Raw genomic sequence first — 12,253 nt, 5'->3', positions numbered from 1 at the left:
GAAGTTGCAGGATTTTGACCCAGCAGCGGTGAAGCTACAACAATATGCCTCCACTTCAGAAAAGGCAGCTTCCAGGTTGCGGCTGCCCTTGTCCTTTCAGCTGATGGAGCTTGTGGGTTTGGAGGGTGCTGAGTGAGTTCCCTGCTGTGTTTAGAACATAAGGAGCAGGAGTCGAACCTGCACTGCCATTCAGTAGGATCAGGGGTGGACTCCACTTCTCTTCTACCTGCCTTTTCCCCATAACCCTTCCTTCCTTACCATCCAAACACCTGTCTGATTGTATCTTAAATATATTTAATACGGCAGCCTCTACCAGTTCCTTGGGCAGAAAATTCTACAGATACAGTACTCTGGAAAATGTAGTTCCTAGGATAAGGATAAAAATTCCCCCGAATCTTGACGCCGTGTTTTTGCCTCACCTAGCAGTAGAAATAAACCTTGCCTCTACCTTAGCTATCTTTTTTCATGATTTTCTGTTTCCAAAAGTTCCCCCCTCCCTCATTCTTTTGAATTAAACCGTGTATAGACACAGGTGACTCAATATCTCCTCAAAGGCTAACCCTTTCATCTCTAAAATCGACCTGCTCATTCTCCTCTGCACCTTGACAACATCCAGTCCTTTCTCGAGTCAGGTGATTAGAGCTTCAAGCAGTACTCCCAAGTGTGGCCTCACCAGTATCCTGTGCAGTTGCAACAGGAACTCTGATCTTAAATTCAATCTCTCTAACATTTGCCTTCTTAATCACCTGTTGCACCTGCAAGTCAACATTGTGCGATTGATGCACAAGCATTCCCAAGTCCCTCTGTACAACAGCATTGTATTGATAGTGATCGCAGGTGCAAGGCAACGAGCAATGCTTTACTGTTTGATTATACTTGGCTGTCACCAGGGGTGGACACAGAGCAGGAGACACACAGTACACAGAGCTATAATGGAGACTTGCAGCCTCATGGTGTTGTTTACAATAACTTTAAAGTAAAGAACCTTTTCCTTCATCCATGTGTTGCCTTAAGAACTCACACATATGAATACAAGGTGAAAGAAGCATGTTGCAATCTTTCACCATTTTAATAATAATCGGATCTTTTCTGAAGTAGATGCTCTCTCATTTACCAACATCGGCCTGACCTTTGCCCACTCACTTCACCTTTCTATATTTCTGTGTCATCTCTCCGCACCCTCTGCATTATTTACTTTCCCACTTAATTTAGTGTCATCAGCAAGCACGGATGCACTGGACTCACTCCACTTGTGATGTTCTGAAAAGCTCTGAACAGTTGCTGGCCCAGCACCGACACCTGCAGCCCTCTGCCCACCACTGACTGACAATCATGGAAACACCCAATTATCCCAGCTATCTGCTTTCTATTGGTTAACCAATCCTCTATCCACGCTAATACGTTGCCCCCAACTCCATGCACCATTGCACCCTTAGACCGTAACACTCCCGGGATCTGGCACCTGTTGGGAGGTGCTAGATGTATGTATTTGCTGCTTGCTTCAAATTGTGTGATGCGTGATTGGCAGTGCCAATTTTAAACTTTCGTATTTTTTTACCTGTTATTTCCCATGTTTCTCTTTGCTGGTTTCTTGAATTCTAGATATTGGGGATTTTACTGTATTGTGGTTCTTTTATGCAGCATCTTTTTGAATGCCTTCTGGAAATTCTAGTGTACAAATTCACCTGCTCCCCTCCATCCACTTTTGTATCTTGAACTAATTCTAGTAAGCTTGTCAGCCAGGACCTGGCCCTTCTGAATGGATACTGCACCTGCCTGATGCAACATTTCTATCCAGATGTCTCATTATTTCTTCCTTCATGGTAGCTTCAAGCATTCTTCTGACTACAGACTTTAAGCTAGCTGGCCTATAGTTTCCTGCCTTTTTCCTGCATCCTTCCACTGTCATCCAATCCATTGGGACCAGTCCAGAGGAAGAAAAGTTTGACAAACCATAGCATCCATAGCATCTCTGTTTGGCATGTCAGATGTGTCCTCCACCATGAAGATTGACACAAAGTAGTTGTTGAAAGTGTGACAGATGATGTTATATTTTATATTCTATATAGAGATGTTTTAAAGGAGATAAATTGTGGCATGTTTTTTTTAGTGTAGGCCACATACAAACACTTCAAAACAGATCTCATTTAAAATGCCAGAGCTCTGCTCAAGATGGACAGTCCAGGCTCTGGGTCCCTTTGCCAAAACTTTTAAGAATGTCTATAAGGACCTCACAAGCAGATGTTAATTGGACATGCTGTGGAGTAATGGATTATTGTTTTAGAAAGCAACAGATGAACGAACATGAAAGATTAGGCCTGATGCCGCAGTCTGGGTGCAGTTTGCTGTTCTAAGAGGGTCATGTGGTTTTCTCTGAGTAAGAGAGAGAGAATTCAGTTCTACAGTTCAGTAGCAGCAGCGGGACTGGAACATGACAAGCTGGCAAGCTTGTGGAAAAACCCCATTTTAAAGTTGGGTTGTGAGTTTTGAGTTCAGCCTGGTCAAAGCCCTTGTGGTCCAAACAAAAGGAGGACTGGCTGCATAAAGTTTCACTTGAAATAAAGGAAACAAAAAGGAACTGTGTGGTGAACTGAAAGAAAGAAGTTATCATCTGGAAGACCCTGATGGGGCAAGTTTCTTTGGCAAGACACTGAAGTGGCAGATCGGATGGAATCAGTTTGTGTCCAAGAGCAACAAATCTCTCTCTGAAAACCAACAAGAACCTTCCTGAGTGGTAACCATTTACCTTTCAAGCACCAAAGCCTGGTGAAATTCGTAAATGTTAAATTCTGGGGGTAAGTTAGGTTAAGTTTAATTAAAAATTAAAGTTTGATCCTGTTTTCATGTTTGAAAGGCAACTTTTGTTTAAGTAACCATTTGTCTTGGTGAATATCTGTTGCTGCTGGGTTTTGGGGTCCTCTGGGCTCATAACAAAAGTCTCAGCTTGTTCTACATTACCCAATATTAATTTTCTAATTTTCTGAATGTTATAGGTTGAGTGTAGGTCAGTGGGGTTAGGTGGGAGAAAGTGTTCGGTGCGGACTATAAGGGCCAAGTTAGTTTATTTCTGTGCCGTAATTGTTATATGGTCATACTTACACATTAGCCACCACTTTAAGACCATAAGATAAAGGAGCAGAAGTAGGCTATTCAGCCCATCAAGTCTGCTCCACCATGATCTGATCCATTCTCCCACTCAGCCTCAATCCCCTGCCTTCTCCCCATAACCATTGATTCTCCGACTAGCCCGATAATTATCAAGGTTGACCACTCTCTGGCTAAAGAAATTCCTCTGCACCTCTGTTTTAAATGGGTGCTCTTCAGTCCTGAAGTTGTGCCCTCTTGAGCTGGTCGCCACTACCATGCGAAACAACTTTGCCATATCTACTACGTCAAGGTCTTTAAACATTGGAAATGCTTCTATTAGGTTCGACCCCTCATTCTTCCGTCCTTCAAGGAGTACTATCCAAGAGCTGTCAGAGATTCCTCATGGATTTATCCTTTCAATCCAGAAATTATTCTTGTGAATTCTGTTCCATTGACTTTACGTCATCTCTCACTATTGTCCTGATCTCATTCCTTGGCCTTCCCTACCTCCTTTGCCTTCCTGCCTTTCCTTCCATATCTTCTTTATATATAATTTTAAAGAAGATTGTTTACTGTTTGTTTTCCTATTTTTTGCTGGTTTACATTTGTAATCTCCGTATCTTCCCTTTTTTTATTGCTTACTTAGTAGTTCTTTGTCGCTTTTTAAAGTTTTCCTTTTCTCCTTCTCTTAGTGACTTTCCATTATTTCTCTTGTTGTCCAAGGGTCAGCTCTTCCCACCCTTATTTCCTTTACTTCTATAACTGGAATATTTTGTTGAGCACTGTGAAAAAAAATCTCTCTGAAAGCCCAAAGGTAAGGTCTGCACTGCCACTCGACTTGAGCCAGTCCCTCCCTCGTCCCGTGGTGGTCTGCTTTATACACTGTTTTAAATAGAGCTTTTTCATCCTTCATTTGCACAAATTCAATCCTACTGTGGTCATGCTTTCTGAGAGGATCCCTAAATACAAGATTGTTCATTTTATCTGCCTCATTGCGCAGAACCTGATAAGGGAGCATGTTCCTTTGTAATATGCTGTTTAACAAAGCTATCACGGACACAGTCCATGAAGACCTCCTTAAAGTCTGCCTCAAACAACTTGATTTGCTCAATCCATGTTTAAGTAAAAGTCCCTCATGGCAACTGCTGTTTCATTTTACATGTAGCAGATACTTCTAGGTTTATTGCCAGCATAATGTTGTTATTTGGTCGCTGAGAGACAACGCCCAACAGTAATATTTTGCCTTGTAATATTCCTAATCTCTACCCAGATCGTCTCAAGATTTTGCTTCATCGATCTTGCACAGTCTCTCAATGCTGTCCTTTATACCTTTAGATATTTAATTCCCTGCAGCCACGTTCCTCTGATGGCCATTAAATCATACAAAGGGGTACTGATTTGTGCCACTGACTTTATTTTAAATACTGCAGCCATTCAGATAAATTCCCTTTACACTCCTTCTTTCAGAAACAAGTCACCATTGTTTATTTTGCTTTTTTCTAACATTTGCTTTGGACTCTACATTATGAACCTCTGTCTAACTCAGTGGTTCTCAACCTTTCTCTTTTCACTCACATTCCACTTTAAATATTCCCTTTGCCATTGGTGCTCTGTGATTAGCAAGGGATTGCTTAAGGTGGTATATAAGTGGGAAGGGAAGGTTGATAACCTACGTTTTAATCGTGCCAAATTGACTCGTTATGTGCACGGTTCATAACTCTAAAGCAAAGGCGCCAATGACAATTTTTCTCAAGCAAAATCTTTCCGTGACAATTTGGTCTGGAGCAGCGATTCTCAACCTTCCCTTCCCACTCCCATACCACCTTAATCAATCCCTTACTAATTATAGAGCACTGATGGCATAGGGATTACTTAAAGTGGTATGTGAGTGGAAAGAAAAAGATTGAGAACCACTGGTCTAGCTGCCATATCAATTTCAACCCTCCCCTACAATGCTGCTAAACAATTCCCCAGGATACTGATCCTAGTCCTGTCCAGTGGAGACTGTCCAGTTTGTGCTGGTTCCACCTCCCCCAGAACTGGTTCTTATGCCCCAGGAATCTGAAACCCTCCTTCCTCAACCTTGCTCAAGCCACATATTCCTCCCATCTATTCAGCTGTTCCTACTCTTACATGTGGGTGTAGGGAGCTCTGAGGAGAGGGAGCACCTTTGGTGCTGATAGCTGTGCCTCACTAAGGTGGGGATGGTAGGCATCACTGGACCTCACTCATCTCCTAAATCTCTCACTTGTTGGCTTCTCGTGCCACACCCTAGAAACCGCTTCAGCTAGCGGGCGGAAACAAGAGAAGGGGTGGTGTCATTACTACACCACTAGGTGATCATCCCAACGGCGGAGCAGGCGGAAGAGGAGACATCTCCCAACGGTTTCAAAGGCTGATGAAGATGCCCAACAACGGGTTGGGAGGCTTGCAAGCACGCCGCAAGAACTGCCGTAGACCCACAACACTCAGGGCCTGTCTACCTAGCATGTGTAGCCTGGATTCAGCGGTCTGTGCGGAAGAAACCATCACTGGTTCAACGAGCAGAAAGACAATTCTCAGCAATGAGTCATGGAGTGCTAAGAGAGCACAGTGAAACACATACAGAACACTTCTGGCCATCCACTGCACCCTGACCTGACTCCAGCTGTCTCGACTATGTCTTGCCACTGGGTCCACATAGGCTGGGGCGAGAGAGTGAGGCTGATGACCTGTGCAACTCTCACTTTAATCCAAGTCATGACTTCAAACCAGGCGCAACAAAAGCGTGCAGTGCACAAGGCCCGAGCAGCATCCACTGCCATGACAGCACCTACCCACTTGTGTCCCATATGTGGGTGAGCCTTTAGGGCCTGGATTGGCCTCCCCAGTCACCTCCAGACCCACAGCTACCAATCTCCAATTTGACTTTGAAGCCATAGTCATCTTGGACTATGAAGGACAAACAACAACATGTGGCACTGATGGCAGTCCATTGATGACCACTTTAAGGTCCTGCTTTTTAATTTATCTCCTATCAACTTGTAAGACCTCACCCCACTCTTTTCCTCAATTGCTGATACCGACTGAATTTTCACCATGACCACTGTTAGAATGTCCTGCATCTGCTTCGAGACACCCCTGACCCTTGCACTGAGAGGGTTCACACCAACCAGGAACCACAGGAACTCCTTACAGTGAAGCCCCCTACCATCATCGCTGCCACTCTTGTTCCTGCCTGTCTGTGCAGTAGAGCCACTCCTGATGACATGATTTTGGCAGCTGCTGCCTTCCCCCAATGGCCCATTGCCCTGCAACCGTACCCAAAGCAATGTATCAGTTTTGGAAGGAGATGACCTCCTGAATTACCTTCCTGCCCCTGCTCTACCTGAATGCCACCCATTTCCCCTCTTTCCTCTGGGCCGTTCACGGCGGTGTGATCAACTTTCTCATCTATCTCAGCACGATGGATGTCCCAAAGTGAATCCACAGGCAGCTCCAGTACTCTCAAGAACTGCAGCTGGACACACGTACTGCACACGTGGTCATCTGGGATGCTGGCAGCCTCCCCGAGTTCCTACATTGTACAGGAGAATGATGAGGTGTGCGCTCGCCTGCTATGACTGAGAGCTTTGAGGAAGAGGTTTGACTGGCATTGGATGCGGTAGAAAGTAAGAACCGAACTTACTTCACTGTTGCTCATTCCCCTCGCCCAAGTCCGGAATTGAGCAGAGCCCACACCAAGACCACCAGCAGCCTCTAGACCACCAGACCACACTCACCTCACTGCTGGCCTTTCTGAATCTCCCACACAGCTCCTCCTCCTCCTTTCTTCCAACGGGGTCTCCTGTGGATGGAACTAGCTACTGTGCGTGGTGGTGGACTGAGTGAATGGCTGTGGATGGGTGACTATCAATTGGGTAGCTGTGTCTTGCAAGGTGTTAAAACCACATATCCGGGTAGGTGAAGGGTGTCCCTGACGTGAGCCTTTTGGTGGTGGAGAGGCTTTTGGTGGTGGGGGGGGGCCTTCGGAGGTGAGTCTAGACACAGGAGTCCGTCACGTCAGGGCAGTGAAGGTTGTCCCCTGAACACCTTTCCACTTGGAGAAAGGTGAACACGCTCACTGATGAGGAAATCTATGGAAGAGTGAGGTGCGGTGAAGGTTGTCCCTTGAACACCCTTCCACTTGGAGAAAGGTGAAGGTGGGCTCACCTGCACGCTGGCCCATGAGGAACTAGAGTGAGGTACAAACATAAACTGCAGAAACTACTCAGCAGATCGAGAGAAGAAGGTGTTTTAGGTCAATGATCTCTCATCAGAAACAATTTTATTTCTTTCCAACGGAAATTATTTTTAATTGTAGCAGCATTGATATCCATTTTACACTGATAACTGTTTGATTCTCATAATAACACGTTCTTTAACAAATTGTAATTCTGTGAACTGGTATTTCCCCAATCAGCCCATGAACCTGATCACTAAGAGGGAACTGTTGACCATCGACCCTGACACTGAAGACAAGCATCTTGTTTATGAGCTTACCTCAGAACCAAGTCACGGACACCTGGAGAACAAACTCAGACCTGGAGCCTCTCTAAAAACATTCACACAGGGTAGGTTCTCAATGCCGGCTTCTTCTGATGCTCACACCTGATAAGATCAGAATGCTCTGATGGAGCAGACAAAGTTAATGGGTTATGTTGGAGTAGTCTTCATATCACAGACTGTGAGAGAGAATTTGGAAGTTTCTTCCTGCCTATTGAAGGTAACTTCAAGCTCATCTTCCAGCTCAGTCAATGTGATTTAGTGCTGCTGAAAGTTTCACAGCCCTTCCAAGTGAAGCGCTGATTCTCTTTTTTTTTATTAAACTTTATTTATTTGAAGAATCATTAATACAGAAATAACTGGGCCCTGCTGTACAATCAGTGGTGTTCTGCAGGAGAGCACTGGGAAAGGACTGCTCAAAGTTCTTGAAAAAGTCACCATCGTAAAAATCATTCTGCAAATACAGTGATGTTCTTCATTAGTTTTCTGATCGTAAAAGACCTGATCATTTTACTCATAACATACACATTTGTCTCCCTGCAGAGGATGTTAACTTGGGTTTGATCAGCTACGTTCTAAGTGAAGACAAGATTCAAAAAACCATGGACACCTTCAAGTTTTTGGTGAAAGATAGCAAACCGAACATTGTCAGCGATAACGTGTTTCACATCCAGTGGTCTCTCATCGGCTTTGAATACGACAGGTGGGAATCTGTTGTCTTCTAACCCCACTTCAACAATGCTGTTTGACTGGCGAATTGCTTTGGAATGACTGACAGGCACTCTGTAAAAACTCACTTGTTAGCTGAGGTAAACTGGTTTTACACAAGTTTCTAGCCGGTCCTGTTCCCTAAAGTAAGAAGCCACGGCCATTGTGACACCATCTGCTGTCCTGCTGGACAATGAGGTGGCCCACTGCAGCACATGTAGGGGCCAAAAGGATGTCACTATGGCTGACACTGAGGAAGGGGCCACAGAGTTCAAATTAATTTGTCACCCAATTGTATCAGTCAACTGACAAAATTGTTTTCTTCCACAAATGGTGCCAAACACACTTGGACTTTCAGAAGTCTTTTGATAAGGTCCCGTGTAAGAGATTAGTAGGCAAAATCAGAGAGCATGCTATTGGTGGTAGGGTGCTGACATGGATAGAAAATTGGTTGACAGACAGGAAACAAAGAGTTGGGGTTAGCGGGTCACTTTTGGGATGGCAGGATGTGACAAGTAGGGTCCCACAGGCCTCGGTGCTGGGCCCTCAGTTGTTTAGCATATATATTAATGATTTAGATAAGGGAATTATAAAAAGCATTAGCAAATTTGCAGATGATACGAAACTGGGTGGCAATGTGAAGGTTGGGGAGGATGTTAGGAAGATGCAGGGGGACTTTGACAAGTTAGGTGAGTGGGCGGATGCATGAAAGATGCAGTTTAATGTGGATAAATGTGAGGCTATCTACTTTGATGGCAGGAACAGGAAGACGGATTATTATTTAAATGGAGTCAAGTTTGGGATTGGGTAAGTGCAACGTGATCTAGGTGTTCTTGAACATCAGTCACTAAAAGCTAGCATGCAGGTTCAACAAGCTATGAAACAGGAAAATGGTATGTTGGCCTTCATAAAAAGGGAAATAGAGTATAGGAGTACAGATGTCCTTCTGAAGTTGTACAGACCACACCTGGAGTATCGTGTCCAGTTCTGGTCTCCTAATTTGAGGAAGAACATTCTCACTGTTGAGGGAGTGCAGTGTAGATACACAAGGTTAGTTCCCGGGATGGCGGGATTGCCGTATGCCGAAAGGTTGGATAAACTGGGGTTGTATACGTTGGAATTTAGAAGGGTGTGGGGAGATATGATTGAGGTATACAAAATTATTAAGGGATTGGGCACAATATAAACTGATTACATGTTCCCGATGTTGGGGGAGACTAGAATACGAGGAAGGCTCTTTAGGACAGAGATAAGAAATATTTTTTAACCCAAAGGTTTGTTGGTCTGTGGATTGCTTTACCGCAGAGGATGGTAGAGGCCGGTTCTCTGGATAAGTTCAAGGGGGAGTGAGATAAGGTTCTTGTGGTCAGTTGAATTAAGTGGAAGATCAGCCATGATCTTAATGAATGGCAGTCCTGGCTCGATGGGCTGAATGGCCTACTCCAGCATCTATTATCAATTGTCAAACATAACATACAGCAACAATGCCTGTAATGATAATGTTACATTAAATGCTACATATACATACGACATATATATATAAAATAAATTAAATATTATTAATAAATAATAGAGTCATGGAGAGTGTTTTTAGCAGTTTAATTGTCATTCAATACTCTCATTGGGAAGTGGGAAATAGCTGATCCTCAGCCTGATGGTCCTGGCTGTAATACTTCTGTATCTCTTCCCCAATGAGAGTAGCTGGAAGATGCTGCATGCAGGGTGATAGGGGTCCTCTCTCATTTTGTGAGTCCTTTTTTAAACAATGATCCCGGTAAGTCATATCGATGGTGGGGGGGGGGGGGGGTAGGAGGAAGGGAGCATGTCCCTCCATTGAACATCACAGACTTGTCTCTGCCATCTAAGAAATAAATGCCAGTTTTAATTATCTCTTTATTCAAAATAATTTTGCATCTTTCAAACAATTAATTATCAGCTATATTTAATCCTTCCAATGGACACTTATTTAGATATTTACAAATTACAAAGTCTAAGCTTTCGGATTTTCCGCAAATTTCTAATACTAATATTCTTGATCTGTTTTATAATTTACGGATTTATTTTCATGGTGGATTAGCATCATGTACATGCATATAATAATTTATTGGATTTAAAATCAGTACCCATGGCTGGGATCAAGAGCGATTGTGAAACAAATTTGAACATAACACTCCACTCACAGTTTGATTAATGATTCCTCATTTAGTCCAAGGCATTACTTTTACAATTTAAGGTGGTGCACAGAACTCATATGTCCAAACTTAAATGATCTTGTTTTTATGCCGATATTGATCCACTATGTGAGATGAGTAAAATTTTTGAAGCTTCTCTAATCCATGTTTTGGGAGTGCCCAAATTTAGAGAGATTCTGGAAAGATATTTTCCAAACTTCATCATTGATCCTTAAGATTAATTTGGAACCTTGCCCGTTAATTGCTCTGTTTGGTTTTTCTCGTGACCCAGTTAAACTTACATTGGCACCTCAGGAAAAAGTGTTAGCTTTTGTCAGGTTGATGGCCATACGTGCAATCTTATTGAAATGGAAAGATGAATTATCCCCTATTCATACACAGTGGTTGCATGATGTAAAGTCCTATTAAAGTTTGGAGAAAATTAGATATAATCTTAAAGATGGAAAATTTCAATTTATGAAATTATGGAGCGCATTCTTGGAATTTTTTTGATAATTGGAACAATTATTGTATCTTCCGGTGGTTCATTGCCTGTTCTTTGGGGTCAGTGGTTCCGTATTATTGATTTTTCTTCAATTAATTCAAAAGGTAACCTTGATTAGAAGGAGGGGTTAGATTAGAGTTGGCCTTAGTTTTTAGTGTTTTTCCCTGTATTTTATACATTATTCATTGTCGATCCTTGCATCTGATGAAATGGTGCAGCCAAGATAGGAAAACTGGTTGACCGTTTTGAGTTTTGTGTGCCCGATGGAGATGTGGGGGGGATGGTAGTCATGGTGGGGAGCTGGCTGATGGAGGACCTCAGTTTTCTTCAGGCTGACTTCCAGGCCAAACATTTTGGCAGTTTCCGCAAAACAGGACGTCAAGCGCTGAAGAGCTGGCTCTGAATGGGCAACAGACTCGCCAAGGCAAATAGCGCCTTTGGAAGACTACACAAAAGAGTCTGGAAAAACAACCAACTGAAAAACCTCACAAAGATAAGCGTATACAGAGCCGTTGTCATACCCACACTCCTGTTCGGCTCCGAATCATGGGTCCTCTACCGGAATCACCTACGGCTCCTAGAATGCTTCCACCAGCGTTGTCTCTGCTCCATCCTCAACATTCATTGGAGCGCTTTCATCCCTAACGTCGAAGTACTCGAGATGGCAGAGGTCGACAGCATCGAGTCCACGCTGCTGAAGATCCAGCTGCGCTGGGTGGGTCACGTCTCCAGAATGGAGGACCATCGCCTTCCCAAGATCGTGTTATATGGCGAGCTCTCCACTGGCCACCGTGACAGAGGTGCACCAAAGAAAAGGTACAAGGACTGCCTAAAGAAATCTCTTGGTGCCTGTCACATTGACCACCGCCAGTGGGCTGATATCGCCTCAAACCGTGCATCTTGGCGCCTCACAGTTCGGCGGGCAGCAACCTCCTTTGAAGAAGACCGCAGAGCCCACCTCACTGACAAAAGGCAAAGGAGGAAAAACCCAACACCCAACCTCAACCAACCAATTTTCCCCTGCAACCGCTGCAACTGTGTCTGCCTGTCCCGCATCGGACTTGTCAGTCACAAACGAGCCTGCAGCTGACATGGACATTTACCCCCTCCATAAATCTTCGTCCGCGAAGCCAAGCCAAAGAAAGATACGTTATTTCAATAAAAGGGAACAATCACAATAAATAAATAATAGAGAGATTAAAAAATAAATAAATACCAGGCAGCCTCAGGGCTTATGCATGCCAAGAACAACATTTCT

At 43.8% G+C, this 12,253-nt stretch overlaps 1 protein-coding gene across 1 annotated transcript in view; it reads left to right on the top strand.

Moving 5' to 3' along the window:
• Positions 1-12,253, top strand: part of fras1 (Fraser extracellular matrix complex subunit 1) — a 642,015-nt gene that overhangs the window by 539,928 nt on the left and 89,834 nt on the right. The window contains exons 48-49 of the mRNA XM_069926766.1: positions 7,529-7,679; positions 8,155-8,314. Of these exons, the coding sequence (XP_069782867.1) occupies positions 7,529-7,679; positions 8,155-8,314 (311 nt within the window). The remainder of the gene's footprint in view (positions 1-7,528; positions 7,680-8,154; positions 8,315-12,253) is intronic.

Source organism: Narcine bancroftii, chromosome 3, assembly GCF_036971445.1.
Source record: "Narcine bancroftii isolate sNarBan1 chromosome 3, sNarBan1.hap1, whole genome shotgun sequence".
Classification (NCBI taxonomy): Eukaryota; Metazoa; Chordata; class Chondrichthyes; order Torpediniformes; family Narcinidae; genus Narcine; species Narcine bancroftii.
The sequence above is the reverse complement of the archived record's forward strand: the minus strand, read 5'-3'. Positions and strand labels throughout refer to the sequence as shown.